This window comes from Eubalaena glacialis, chromosome 15 (genome assembly GCF_028564815.1).
Source record: "Eubalaena glacialis isolate mEubGla1 chromosome 15, mEubGla1.1.hap2.+ XY, whole genome shotgun sequence".
Lineage (NCBI taxonomy): Eukaryota > Metazoa > Chordata > Mammalia > Artiodactyla > Balaenidae > Eubalaena > Eubalaena glacialis.
In genome coordinates this window covers 88,466,236-88,481,311 of record NC_083730.1, presented here as the reverse complement: position 1 = coordinate 88,481,311, position 15,076 = coordinate 88,466,236, and the positions used below count along the sequence as shown (strand labels likewise).

The window sequence follows — 15,076 nt, the reverse complement described above, 5'->3', positions numbered from 1 at the left end:
CATCCCTTCGCACCTGGCTGGCGAGATTCATTCCAGGGAGACAGCCACGTGCTGTCTGATGCTTGACAGAGCTCGGAGGCACAGACACACAGAACCAGGGCCGGCTGGGCTGCGAGGGGCGGAATCCACGGCTCAAAACTACTGTCTTTCGTGCCTCCTGTCCCTTTCTTCTCTTCACTTCACCGGGACACCCTGCCACCACTAAAACCGCAGACGTCTCCGGGGTCGCTGCGTCCCCGTGAAGGCTGTTTTGGGAGCTGGGAGGTCGTGGGGATCAGGAAACGTACACAGTCCCCACCCCCTCCTCACTTATTTCATAAGCTCAGGTAGTCTGATTAGCTAATTCCAGATCACCTCTGAGAATTAAGGCGTCACCCGTATTCAGCAGGAGACCAGGGACCCATCACGCGCTGACGGACAGCAGTGACGGCCTCGGCCACAGGTGCAGAGACGTCCAGCCACCAGCCACACGGAGCAGCACGTGGATTTCTGCGCATCCCCCCTCCCCCTCCTCCCCAAGTCGCAGGTGTCTGTCTGCAAACCGTGCCCTCAGCGGTGTGTAAAGACTGCCACCGCGTCCCGGGGCTGGGCCCCAGGCCTGCTTGTGTGAAGAAAGGGCCAGGCCTCCCCATCTGTCTCCAGGGCTTGTGGAAGACGGTTTAAAAAGCACAGAGTTCATGAAGCACGGGCGCCCTTGCCTGTGTGCTCGGCGCCGTGTCTTTTTCGCGAGTGCTGCTGGGAGGCACCCCACGAGGAACGAGGCAGCTCCCCGGCTTGCCCCAGCCCGGAGCCCCGTGAGGAGCCGCCTGCAGACGCAGCCCCTCCAAGCCTCCGCCAGCCTGAGCCCCGGTCTCCCCAGCCTGCCCTCGACCCCACAGTTTGCGGGGGGATCATGTAGTGCCCCCGAGTTCAACGCCCCAACGGGGTGCCACGTCACGCGGAAGACACCCGCCCTGCGGCACAGCCCAGAAATCCCCGGGGGACCCTGCCCTCCCCCCTCATCCAGCCCCACCGCCCGAATCGACTGCCCACATCCGGCCACGAGGGCCTCCTCCCAGCCTCCGCACCGCCCCCACCTCGGTCCCCTCGGGGCGTCGGCACTCGCCGCTCCCCTAGCCCGGAACACGCGTCCCGCAGTCCTAAACGTGAACTGCCTGCCCAGTTGCAAACCTGGACAAAGACGCCAGAGTTCTGCCCTGACCCCAGCCAGAATGTTCCCCGGCCTAGACCTGCAGAGCCCAGCAACACACCCCAAACAAAGAGGACAATCCGTCCTTTAACCTCGTTCACGTCTGCAAAATAACTGCTCAGTTATGAAAAGTGTTAGTAAGCCTGTGGGCTGAACAATGATAATCCACGACGATTTCGTCCCTAAGTGCATCAGCGTTATTTTAAACATCAGAGGCCCTTAAATAGCACTGCGAGGACCCTGCCCGCCCTGCCAGCGCTGAAGAGTCATTCCTCCTGCCACAAACCCACAGGATTTTAGGTGAAAGCACGTTTGATTTGGTGTTGCTTCAGCGTCGGGAGGTGGCAGAGCTGGAATGAAGGCATCCCATCCCCTCTGACCTGCCCCCTCTCCTGTCACCCACGTGGGCGGCCGGAGCACCATGCTGTCCTTCGGGCGCCCCTCACAGGCCACAGAGTGGCCCCTGCCTCGCTGACCTCAGCAGATGAGCCCTCCCAGCCGGGTGAAGGGCCAGGCCAGAGGGCCCCTGAGGACGGCCAAGGCCACGGCTCAGCTGGCGTCCGGGGCACAGGCCAAACCGGGATGTAAGGCAGAGGCCCAGCACATGCGTTCTACACAGACCCAGACCTCAGGGCTGCGAACGCACTCACATGCACGCTTGCACACGCACCTGCACACAATCACATGCATGCACACACACACTCGTCCACAGGCACGGGTGCTCTCACACCCACGTGTGCACATACTCACACACCCACTTTCCTGTGCACATATGTGTATGTGCACATGCATATACACACGTGCGCACACGCACACCTGCACACATTCACAGACATGCGTGCTCACACCCTCGTGCACCTGTGCACATGCACATACACACTCACACGTTCACACTCAGGTGCATACTCACACTTGTGCACGCATACACACTCAAAGTTGGGTCTCCCTGGGCCCTCCATCCTTCAGCTTCATTAGCTCTAAGCCCCAGGATATACCCTTCTCTCTCCATCCCTCTTCCTGTAGCACAGGCATACACGTCCAAAGTGTCTCCTCCTGAGCCCGGCTTACAGGTATTCAAGGCAAAGATCTTCCCAGGGATTTGATTAACCTTTCACTGGCAACAAGCTCATTAGGAAATAAATTTCCTCGCTAATATTGTGAGCCAAATGTCAGGATTTAAATATCACCCAGGCCAAAGTTATACTTAAAATATTAATGCCCAAGGATTTAAGAACATTAGCAGTTCCTTCTGTTTCCCCAAAGTAAATGGACTCAAAGGTAAAGTAATTAGAACATTTCAGAGCGTGGCTGACTTCTGGGCCGCAGGAGCTCTGCCAGCTTCCGTGTTCTCGTTCCTGGAAACACGATCATTAGGCCAACGGTGACCACCAGCCGCAGTGGCGAGAATGCATCAGCTGGATATGATTAATTCATCAGCAAAGAAAGTGCCAATGGAACAGGGTCTTCGGACAGTTTCTGGCAATGACGACGAGGAGGGGGCTGGGGGAGAAATGGGGCCATTTCACCCTTCCCCTGACACCACCCCTTAGCTGGCCGCTGCCTCTGTCATCAGGATGCCCGCTTGTCGCCCTATGCACAGGACTGCGGGGAGGCGGGGATGCCCTTCTGCAGCGCCGGCAGCAGGGCATCTGGAAGCACGCTGCTGAGTCCGGGGAGACCCTCGAGGCGCTGGCCAGCCCTGAGGGCTCGCAGAAAGGCGGGTGGGAAGGCCAAACGCCGGCAACGCCCCCGAGACAGACCTGCCCTCCCCTGGATGAGCATCTCCACACCGTCCCCCGAACAGGTATGTGCGTTCAGCCTGGGTCATTCTCTGTCACCCTTGGGGCCATGGGCCCCGTGTGAAACAATGCTCTCATCAGCCCTCAGTCTGCCTCTCTTCTGGGCCGCTGCTCTGCAAGTTCTTGGAATCCAGAGTTACAAAAAAAAGACCACGTTCCCTCTCCCGGTGCCCGAGGTTTCAGAGCTCACCCCTGGGCCCTGGGGGGCGGGGCAGCCCCCCCCTCACTACACGGATCTCCGTGGTCGGTCCCTGTCAGGGGCGCCCGCCCCTTCCCACCCTCCTTGACAGCTTCACCTACTCCTGGCACCTCCACACCCTCACACAGCCACCCCCGCCAAGAGGGGGACATCGAGGGTGGCAAAGCATTCCAGAGACGGCACCCAGAGCCTCAGAGCGGCCGCCCTGTGTGTGAGCATCCCGGGTACCTACCCGATCCTGTCGACCAGGTCCCAGAGCACATTGGGGGTGGGCACCAGCGGGGAGCCGTCGTAGAGGACCACGGCCGCCCCCGTGGCGAGAGCAGACACCAACCAGTTCCACATCATCCAGCCGACCTGGAGCGGACAGAGGGGAACACGTGTCAACCCGGCGCCGGGCCAGCTCCCCTCGGCCCCGTCACACAGCCTCTCACATCCCTGGAAAACCACCCGATGCTGCCAAAGTAGCCGAGAACTGCCCGGCCCAAATGCACAGCGCTCTGCCCAGCAACTCCCCGTCAACAGTTTACGGCAAAAGGGGCGTCCCTGGTGGCGCAGAGGCTGAGAACCCGCCTGCCAGTGCAGGGGACACGGGTTCGAGCCCTGGTCCGGGAGGATCCCACGTGCCGCGGAGCAGCTAAGCCCGTGCGCCACCACTACTGAGCCCGCGCGCCACAACTACTGAGCCCGCGTGCCACAACTACTGAAGCCCGCGCGCCTAGAGCCCGTGCTCCGCAACGAGAAGCCACCGCAATGAGAAGCCCGCGCACCGCAGCAAAGAGCAGCCCCCGCTCGCCGCAACTAGAGAAAGCCCACGCGCAGCCACAAAGACCCAATGAAGCCAAAATCAAAATAAAAATTAAAAGAGTTTATGGCAGGGATCAACGCACACGTGTGCACTACGACATGTCGGAGAATGTTTCCTGCAGCCTCACTGGTGACAACAAGGGACCGAAGGCAACAGAGATGCCCGTTGCGTGGTGCACACATGCAGGGAACCCTGGGCGCTGGAGCAGGCAACCCAGGTCGGACGTGGGAAACAGCGCCTGGCACCCAGCAAGCACTCAGGAGTCGGCCACTGTGCAGCCGTCAAAAAGAATGAGGCCTGGCTTCGTGCGGAACAGTCTCGCAGACAGACCGTAAAGTGGCAGAGCCAGCCCGGCAGAGGGTGTGCAGCGCCCCATTCGTATACAGAACCCCCAGCCCCACCCCTGGGCCTGCAAAGGGGCCCGAGGGGCAGGGGAGTGAGCGGGGCGGATGTCTGGGCCCTGGAAGACGCCAACCTCTCACCAAGTTCCCATGTGCTGCGTGAAATGCTTACCACGTGCAAGTAGAGCATTTTTTTTTTAATTAAAAAAAATTTCACATTCTGTTTTACTTGGTGTGTTTAGCCTTTTGCTCTTATTACATACTGAATCCTTCCTCAGTTTCCATATCCCTCCAGTAGGTACTTGTTTTTAAAAATTACATACTTTTTTGTTTTTTTGTAAACTTAAGATAACTTTATGCTTGTTTGACTTTGGTTTTACTTTATTTTGATTAAAATGGCATTATTTCATTAAAAAAAAAAAAAATTTCACAGCCAAAGAGTGCTCATAGCCCCACTGACAATGGCACCCCCATCCACGCTGGGAGAATTTGTAGGCGATTCCAGCCTAAAGCAATATAGCGACAGAACAAGGGAGCAGGAATCTCTGTCCAGAGGGCAAAACAACCCAATTCCACCCCGTAAGAGGGCAGCAGGATGCCCACCCATGAGCCTGGAGCAGATGCGGCCCAGTGTCCCGGGTCACCCGGTGTCCCCAAGTCAGAATCCCACCACCAGGGACCAGGCAGCCACGTGAGGTGGCACCCAAGTGGCAGTTAAGAATCCCCAGACAGGTCACAACAGTGTGAGTGACGCGGGTAAGAGCGCGATGACCAACCTATGCTCCCCCTTTGGCACCACGGAAACGGCAAAGGGAACCAGGGGTCACACAAAAACCTCCATTTAGTTGAGTTGCGTTTTTTTTTTTTAAGGGTTTTAACATCCTAAGTTGAGTTTCTTCTAACAAGGAATCTTTTTTACTTTTCTTGTTTTTTTGGCCTCACAGCACGGCTTGCGGGATCTTAGTTCCCCAACCAGGGATTGAACCCGGGCCCTCGGCAGTGAAGGTGTGGAGTCCTAACCACTGGACCGCCAGGGAGTTCCCAAGGAATTATTGTAATAGGCAGCACTGAATCCTGGCCACCTCAGGGTCCAGCTGTTAAAGTGAGCCAGTAAGTGACAGCACAGGCCTGGCTGGGGCCGGCTGGGGGCACCCGAGGCTGCTGCTGGCGCCTGGCATCCTCCACCGAAAAACGCAACAGCCCCGTCCTTCGTGGGCAGGATGCTTCCCAGAAAAGTGAACTGCCTTTGAGAGAATTGCTCTGGATCCTTGAGTCCTTCCATTGTGCCCTCGGTGCAAAACCCTGTGTTTTGGAATCCCCGTGTCCCAGGGAGGCAGCTAAGTTGGACGTCAGCGGAGCTGTAGCTGCCCCGGGGGTGGGGTTCTGCAATTCAAAACGCTGCTCCATTAACGGCCCAGGGCTGGGCTTCCTGTGTGAAAGGGCCGGAGCCTGGCGGGGGCCCAGCACCACTCACTGTTCCACGATGGGGGAGGGGGATGGAAGGAAAGCCTGCAGCTGAAAGAAACCCAAATCATTTGGCCCAAAGCCCTGGATTTGCGACTGGGCACACGGGGAGACGGGGCGACAGGGCGACCTGCCCCTGGTCGCACGTCAGCGCTCCCTCCCGTGTCCGCGTCGGGTCCTGGGGCTCCGGCACCAGGGAAGCAGCAGGGCCTGGGCCTCGGCCTCCCAGGTTAGGAATGCCTCAGCATTCTGCTTCCATGGAGACGCAGAGCGGAACTGTCATCCAGGAAAGGGAGCTAAATCACTCTGGAGCCTCTTGATATTTGCGGCCTTGGAAAAAGCTGATTTTGAGTTTTCTTCCCTTGGGATAAACAGCACTTCCTTCCGCTTGTTAACCTCTCACCTTCCAGGGTTCAGCAGGGTCAGGAACACCCCCAGCGCCTTGAGCTCAAGCTTTGGTTTGATGACGCCCGCCCCACGCTAAACCACGTGAAGGGCTGGAAGCAGGGCCACCTCCTTCCTGGGGGCAGGACAGCGGGCCTCCCGCCGGCGCTGCAGTACAGCGGCGGCTCTTGTCTGGCCGCGCAGCCGCCGGCAGGCCCCGCCTGGTCTCGCGCCTGGATCCCCAGCCATGGAAGTAACTGGCCAAGCCACCCTGCACGCCCTTCCTCTCGCTGCTGTAAACATCGGCCACAAACCCAGTGGCCTAAATGTACTGTCTGAGAGTTCTGAGGGTCGGGTGTCCAAAATCAGGTGTCAGCGGGGCTGGGAGTTCCTTCTGGAGGCTCCAGGGGAGGGTCTTTCTTTGCCTTTTCCAGCTTCACGGGGCCCCCGCGTTCCTCGGCTCATGGTCCCACCACGCTCCGGCCTCTGCTCTGTCGTCCTCCCCCTCTGGCTCCACCGCTCCTGCCTCCCTCGTGTAAGGACGCTGGTGATCACCCTGGGCCCCGGATAATGCAGGACACTCTCCCGGGCTCCGGAGCCGCCGCAGCCGAATCACATCTGCAGAGCCCCTTTGCCGCATCAGGTGACACGCACAGGCTCCGGGAGTGAGGACATGGCACCTTTGGGGCCATTATTCTGCCTCTCAGCACGCCGCCCCACGGCCTTCCAGTAAATTCCTTTTCCGCCTCAACTGGTCAGAGCCCCTTTACTATTGCACACGACCAAGAACTGACCGTCCTCGTGGCATCTCTGGTAAGTTCCTGTCGCCCTGGTTGAGCCGCAGATTTCCGTCATGTGACACTCATCCCCACCTCTACAGGCTCAAGAGACTGAATTAACAGTCTCCTTGGTTTCTCTAGATTTCCCCAGGGTTCCAGGGCTCCCAGCGGCAACCGAGGTCAACACAGCGGGACGGGCCAAGCTGGTGCTCGACCTTGGTGCCGAGATTCAAGTGGGCAGCCGCCGGGAGGGAGAGAAAGAGAGCAAGAGAGAAGGATCCCGCAGAAGGGGCTGCTCGTGCACGCAGCCCGGGGTCTGGCGCACGCTGCCCGGGGTCTCGCGCACGCGGCCTGGGGTCTGGCGCACGCTGCCTGCGGCTCGAGCTGCGCTTCTGGCTACTGACATGTGCAAAGGTGGAGAGGCAAAAAGAAGAGTAAAGATGAAGGCCTCCCTACCTGAATGAACCAAAGCCCGTCCTGGGAGGGGCGCGGAGGAGGGGGAGGGCACCCATCTCAGCACAGCACCCGCACTCACCGTGGTGTAATACAGGATGATGTCACTGCTGGTCATGTTGCCGTGAAGAATGTGTTCCTTCAGGTGCTGGATGAGGGTTCCCTGGGGAGAAGCGGGGGAATGCCGTGTGAACCGGGCTGCTTCCTCCGAGGGCACAGAGGCATGCGCAGCCCAGACGCTCGGCCCTGGGGCAGGAGAGGTGAAGGAAGAGGCAGAGGTCTGAGCGTCCTCGCCGTGATGAGCAGTGCTCCCGTCCCTCTGCCACCTGACCCCTGAGACTCGCCGGGGACACCAGAGGAAAGCCTGATCCAACCCCGCCGGCCTGCAGGCTCTGGGCGCCAGGTGATCAGGGGCACAGGGGACCCACCAACCTCAGGCAAAGAGGAGTGAAGATCACGGAGCGGAGAGTCACAAAGATGAGGGCAAAAGGCTGGATGCAGGGACACCTGCACCTCCAGACCAGGGCACTAGAGGCCAGCCTTGCTCCCTCGTGGTGGACGGGGAAGGGTGGATGCCTGAGCAAGAATGTCCCCGGGGTGCACAGCCGCTGCTGGGTCTGCAGCTCCGAGAGCCTTGGATCAGAGCTCAGGGACTCCTTGGCCGAGGGGTAGCTCGAGACCCTGCTTTCAGCTCAAACGCCCAGTCAGACCCCTCTCTCCCAACCCCAACATGTGATCTATTATTTTTTATTTTAATGTTTACTGGGCAGTATATTCGCTTGGACCGAAACTCGAAAGCATACACCATGACAAGCCCCCCGCCCCCTTCTGCAACCAGTAACCCTATACGTTTCCCATGTATATTTCCAAGTATGTTTCTTGCCTACCTGCATGTATTTATTTATGCTGGTTTTTTATTTGGACGCACTGTCCTGCAGTTTGCTTTTTCCATTTATCAATACAGGGAGCTCCCCTCATGGTTTTTTGTACAGCTGTATAGTATTCCACTGCCCAGACCCCGCTTGTTCCAAATGACTCTGTGTCGTCTGTGGCTCACAGGGAGGACTGGAAGCTTCCCAGCCCCAAGCACAATGCAGAGAGCAGAGCAAGGGGACCCTGAACCAGCTGTTTCATCTCTCGGTTTTCCCATCCTTTCAATGTATCTCACACAAGATCCTAAGGCTAGATCAGGGACGCGGCCCCTCCGAAGCCCCTGAAAAGACCTGACCACTGCGCTCAGTGTGGCCACAGACGGGAGGTGCTGGCTGACGGCAACGGTGGCCTTGGTTGTTTAGGAACTACCAGGACCCACGTATTACAACCAGCCTTGATGACCCTCACTGTACCCAAGGGGAATAAAAAACAAGCCAGTAGGAGATGATCCCTTTCAAAGCTCAACAGAAACAATCCTACCCAACAAATTCTCTAACTCAAGAGCCAGCACTCCTATTCCCGAGTCTGTCCTGGATGGCACCCCGTCACCAGGCCCGCAGCGGGGACGCCTGCCCTGGGGGCGGAACCACACGGGGGTGGGAGAGACAGCGGTAGAAAGGCTGCTGGGAGGGAGAGCCCCTTCTGAGGGTTCCCCAAGGCCCCCCTGGGTCTGTGCGCGGGAGCCAAGAGCCCGGTGGCTTCACCGTGCGTGCACTGCGGGGTCAGGGACAGCATGCCCGCGCCCACCCAGGACAGTCACGGGCTTCCGCGGGAAGTCCCTCAACGCACACCGCTCTCGCTCAGAGTCGGCGGGCGACCACGTGGGGACAACAAACATGTCAGAAACCCTTTCGATGAACACTAAGTGTTCACGTGGCAAATCCACAGAAAGGACGGGGAGCTCCTGGATTACAGGAACCCGCGGCAAATCCCCCTCCCATTTCCCTTTTCACTTAGATTGGCCTTTACTGCACCTTCGCCTGTACCGTCTGCCTCTGTCAGCCCGGCCTATTCATAACCCGCCACGCACTCACCGGCTCAGTACCCTCACTCTCTCGATGGCACAAAACTCTCCTTTGCTTCTCTCCGTATGAACCTTAACGAGTCGCGTCAACAGCGCGTCCCTTAATTTCTAAATATTTATGGCAAGTCTGAATGCTTTCCCTGAGCGTCAGGAAGTAGAAGCAGCGTGGTTTCTGGATCTCAAGCAAGAAGAGTAATTTAAAAGAAGGAAGAGGGAAGCTGTTTTCTGGGCTCTTTTGTGGGCTTAGAAAACACAAAACAGCAAACAAGGATCACAACCTCCCAACCCAACCCTGCCCCTGCTGCCAGCCCCAGGGGCGCTGTCGGCAGTCCCACCGTGCTGTTTTCAAGTTTCCTCTCAAGATAACTCTTGAAAACAGGCAAGATGCTCAGTCACTTCTCTGGAGATGCAAGAGCCCAGCGAAGCCAGAATTAATATAATTTTTCCTGACTTTTCCATATTCTAAATATACCAAGCACGATGATTTTATGAGCAAACTACATTTTATCTAATACATTTTTATGTTCCACTCCTAAAAAAGGGACATTCACTAGGCAAAGAGCACTAAAAATAAAAGTACAGTTGGGCATTTCAGTTTTTCCTAAAATGTGCTGTTTTCGCACACACACACCCCCAACGCCCTCGCCTGCAAGGTTTCTAAAAACACTCTGCGGCCGGATATCGGGCCTCCGACCAGGCACACCAGGGCTCCCCCTCCAGGCAAAGCACGAGGCCAGCAGGCACACCTTAGGCCCTGAACACGCCCGACTCAGTGTGATAAAGCAGGATGGTGCGCAACAAGAACTCGCTCCTACAGAGAGGCCGCTCGGCTCGGTCAGCGTTGCTTCCAGAAATCAAGCCTTTGGCCCCCGGTGTCCCCTCCCTGCCACTCCGTGGTTCCGGAGAAGTCACCCACTGCTTGTGAACAGGCTCGTGTGTACCTGGCGGTTATAATTCCTAACCTGCCATCGGATCTCCCCTGGATCCAAATCCAGGTAATGACAAAGTTGTGTTAACTCCTTTCCACGTTCTGATGAAAACACTGTGTAAAGAGCTGTATAAGGCGTTAGAGTGATTCTACGGCAGGGGTTCAAACAGCTTCTAGATGTTCTAGCAGAGAACAGCTGTAAAAGCTAAATGAGCTGGAATAAGAGAAATTTTATATTTCACGTTCAAATACCGCCCCGTGGCCAAGCGATAGCTAGAAGGCTGTTTGGCAATGTGAGGTTTCTCCACTCAGATAAGCCTTGGGCCTCCACGAGGGGAGGAGGCTAAAACGAGGCCTTAGGGTGGGCGCGCGTCCACCGCGATGGGTGTCCTTACGAAGAGAGGAAGATTAGACCCCAAAGAGATGCCGCGAATGCGCGTGCCGAGAGGAAAGAGCACGTGAGGACACAGCGAGAAGGCGGCCCCTGCGAGCCGATGACAGAGGCTCCGGGGGAACCAACCCTGCCCACACTCCAGTCTTGGACACCCAGCCTCCAGAGCCGCAAGGAAGTAAATCTTCGTTGTTTAAGACCCCCCAGTCCGTGCTATTTTGCTACAGCAGCCCGAGCTGACTGACACAGCACAGTAAGTCCTCCCTCGGTTAACCGCACTTTATAACATAACCCGGCGGCTTTCAAACTTTTTGACCCCAGCCCACGGTCAGACAGAAGTTTTGCGACGCCGCCCGGCAGGTGCACCGTCCATACCCGCGCTTACATGACAGTTTTGAGAAACCACACCAACACCTCTCATGACCCTTGATGCGCTGATATTTTCTATTCTCACGTAACCTGTTTCCTTCTGTTTAAAATGCCGGCAGATGGCCAAAAAAAAAACATGAAAAGATGTTCACCATCACTAATTAGAGAAATGCAAATCAAAACTACAACGAGGTTATCACCTCACATGGTCATAATGGTGATCACCACAAAATCTACAAACAATAAATGCTGGAGAGGGCGTGGAGAAAAGGGAACCCTTCTGCACTGTTGGTGGGAATGTAAATTAATACAGCCACTGTAGAGAACAGTATGGACGTTCCTTAAAAAACTAAAAATAGAACTACCATACGACCCAGCAATCCCACTACTGGGCATATACCCTGAGAAAACCATAATTCAAAAAGACACATGCACCCCAATGTTCACTGCAGCACTATTTACAATAGCCAGGACATGGAAGCAACCTAAATGCCCATCGATAGACGAACGGATAAAGAAGATGTGGTACATATACACAATAGAATATTACTAGGCCATAAAAAGGAATGATTGGGTCATTTGTAGAGACGTGGATGGACCTAAAGACTGTCATACAGAGTGAAGTAAGGCACAAAGAGAAAAACAAATATCGTATATTAACGCACATATGTGGAATCTAGAAAAATAGTATAGATGATCTTGTTCGCAAAGCAGAAATAGAGACACAGACATAGAGAACAAATGTATGGACACCAAGGGGGAAAGGGGGGGGTGGGAGGAATTGGGAGATTGGGACTGACACACATACACTATTGATACTATGTATAAAATAGATAACTGATGAGAACCTACTGTAAAGCACAGGGAACTCTACTCAGTGCACTGTGGTGACCTAAATGCGAAGGAAATCCAAAAGAGAGGGGATATATGCATAGCTGATTCACATTGCTGTACAGCAGAAACTAACACAACATTGTAAAGCAACTCTACTCCAAGAAAAATTAATTAAAAAATAAATAAATAAAATAAAATGTGGGCAGGGCCCATCTGTTGGACTCACAATACCCTAAGGGGTCATGGCGTGCAGCATGACTGTCACCGGCTCGCCCGGCGCAGGCCTTGCCCTGGTGGCGCTGTGGAGTCCCGGTACCCCGTGGCGACGGGGCCACAGCAGCTGGGGCAGCAGCCCCCCACCGCCCGGCTCGAGGCCGGATCTCGGCGCAGCACCCCACCTGGAGAGCGGGGACGGGGTGCCGCCCTAGCCAGCAGGAAGCCCCCAGGCAGGGACGGGGTGCAGACCTACCCCGGCCGAGTGCACCATGCACTTGGGCGCTCCGGTCGTGCCCGACGAAAACATGATGAAGAGCGGGTGGCTGAAGGGCAGCTGCTCAAACTCCAGCTGGGGGGCTTGCGCACCTTGCCCGGTGGCCAGGAAGTCCTCCAGGAACACGCTGTGGGCAAAAAGGCGCAAGAGACAAACGGTGAAGGTTCTAGAACGCCTGGTGGGGCGGGGGTGTGGAAATCTGTCGAGTCCTCCCGTTCGTCCCCCTCCACGTCTACCTGGGTGATGACCTAGATTCCAGGGACCTGCCTTGTCTGGAAGCTTCCCAAGAGAGAAGGGAGAAGTCGGGGCATGGATTCATGCTAATTGAATAAAAAGTAACTGAGTGAAAATTTCCGGTTGCTTTTTCTTTTTTTTAACATTTATTTATTTATTTTGGCTGCTCCGGGTCTTAGTTGCGGCAGGCATGCGGGATCTAGTTCCCCGACCAGGAATCAAACCCGGGCCCCCTGCATTGGGAGCTCGGAGTCTTACCCACTGGACCACCAGGGAAGTCCCGAAAATTTCCGGTTGCTTTATTAGCACCGCTGATGGGGCCAAGGGCTGTCTCTCCAGAGGATCTAAGCGCTTTAATAAACACTGTGGAGAAGGATCTCTTGCAACTAACACATTGGCTGTTTGTATGCAGACTCTGCGGAGGGGGTCTGAAGTGATGCTCAAGTCCTCGGAGCCCAGGAGCACCTCCTGTTTGCTACTAACTGTCTGATTAGCAGATGCCTGGTTTCCCCAGGTTCCCCAAAGGCAAGCTGGAGTCCAGGGAGCCTGAATCCTTCCCCTTCCCCCCAGGAGAAGGGAGGGGAGGAGGTGCCGGGTTGTAAGCTCTTCTGACACCTGAAGGGCACAGCCAGAAAGTGGTGCCAAGGTCCCAACTCGAGAGTTTCTGTGACAGAAAACCTGCGGGGCAATTGTTCTCACTATTTTCCTGTATCCTGAGGTTTACAATGGCCAGATGCAAATATCTGTCCAGGAACAAATAGAATTAAGCCCAGCTATCGGCTCCAGCCTAAACAGCCTGCCCCTACCCTGCCCCCAAAGCTGCCGTAAAGCGCCACTGCATGTCACCAAGAACCGCCGAAGGGGCTGTTTTCTGAGCAGAAACAGGGTAGCGGTTGCCACAAAGCCACCTTGGGAGAGACGTGGTTTCTCTATTCTGAGATCGGCGGAAACATCGATTCCAAAACCCCGGTCCTGTTCCTCCACTGGTTTAGAAGGGAGAAGAAAGGGAAAAAATCGAAACTACCATTTTGTCAAATGGAACTTTCTTTCAAGGAAGGGGGAGAAGTCAGTTAAACTCGGCCTGCAGCAAATTGCCAAGGAGAATTACTCTGAAATACAAACGGATGCACACGAAAGTGAAGAAGTGTGCTGTCTTGCATGGAAAGGCACCCTTAAAGATGAGGATGTGGGACTTCCCTGGTGGTCCAGTGGGTAAGACTCCGCACTCCCAATGCAGGGGGCCTGCGTTCGATCCCTGGTCGGGGAACTAGATCCCGCATGCATGCCGCAACTGAAAGATCCCAAATGCCTCAACGAAGATCCCACACACTGCATCTAAGACCCAGCACAGCCAAAATAAATAAATAAATACATAAAAAAAAAAAGATGAGGATGTCTCCTGGGGGAGGTGCGGCCATTTGAAACGGGCACCCCAAATAATTCTGAGCGGTAAACAAGCAGACCCTTCCTCTCCAGAGTGTCAGGAAGATTATTCACTATGGAACCTTCCAGCCAATGAAAGCCCCATTCCGCCTCCACCTCCCATCCAAATCCCATTTACACAAAGGGCCCAATCGAATCGGATGCTCCACACAGAGAAAAACGTTTTCTTTCCATCGGTCTATAAATCACAGTAAATAGCGATTACTTCTGTTGCTTCTTCTAAAAAGGAAAAGCCCAAAGGGCAGGCCCCCCACAGAGGCGCAGATGTGCTTTCGGTTTATCTGCGGCACCCAGCAATCAAAGGCTGGAGAGCGCTGGGGGCCTGCTTCCCGGGGGGACGGGGGCTGTGGAGCTCTCCGCACTGCCCGAAGTTAAACAAAGTGATTAATGTTACTTCTGGATGCTCTCATTTTCTATCAATCACCAATAAACACATTCAGAAAAATAAACGCGGGCCACCGCGGGGCCAGCAAACCGTCCTGTTTTCCTCCTGGCCTTTGTGCATACGGCCCCATCAATAAAACCAGGGGAGCTATATTCACGGCGGGGGTGTAATTTATCAAGGTCGGCAGGGTTCCCACAGTCTAGGGGACAGTCCAAGCCCCCGGGCCTGCCTGTAAGGACCTGCACATCCTGACCCGGATGCTCCAGAGGACACAGCCCACTCTGGCCTGCAGCTGTCACCTGCCCATAATGACAGACGACGTTACTGAGAGCTAGCTTCATGCACACTGCTAAGCCTGCGAGGAAGGTAGTTATCCCCGTTCTACAGTCGGGGAAAACAAGGGACAGAGAGGTTGATCACTGGCCCAGGGCCACACAGCTGAGATCTGACCCGAGCAGTGTGGCTCGAGACCATGGCCTTAAGGGAACAGTCACTTTGCTGCAGCTCCCTTCAGCCTCTGGAACCCTGGTACTGCAGCTGTCCCCAGACCCTGCTCACCTCTCAAGGTCCCTCAGGTGTCACCTCCCCCAGGCCCCAAAGAGAAGCAACCACGCCCTTCTCTCACCTCC

General features: G+C 55.7%; 1 protein-coding gene across 3 annotated transcripts in view; it reads right to left on the bottom strand.

Moving 5' to 3' along the window:
* Positions 1 to 15,076, bottom strand: part of AACS (acetoacetyl-CoA synthetase) — a 52,168-nt gene that overhangs the window by 14,507 nt on the left and 22,585 nt on the right. For 2 of the 3 annotated variants that reach the window (XM_061169201.1, XM_061169202.1), the window contains exons 8-10: positions 12,365 to 12,512; positions 7,499 to 7,579; positions 3,420 to 3,544 (exon numbers count right to left, since the gene is read on the bottom strand). In XM_061169201.1, the coding sequence (XP_061025184.1) occupies positions 3,420 to 3,544; positions 7,499 to 7,579; positions 12,365 to 12,512 (354 nt within the window). The remainder of the gene's footprint in view (positions 1 to 3,419; positions 3,545 to 7,498; positions 7,580 to 12,364; positions 12,513 to 15,076) is intronic. The other variant, XM_061169203.1, reaches the window with a different exon arrangement.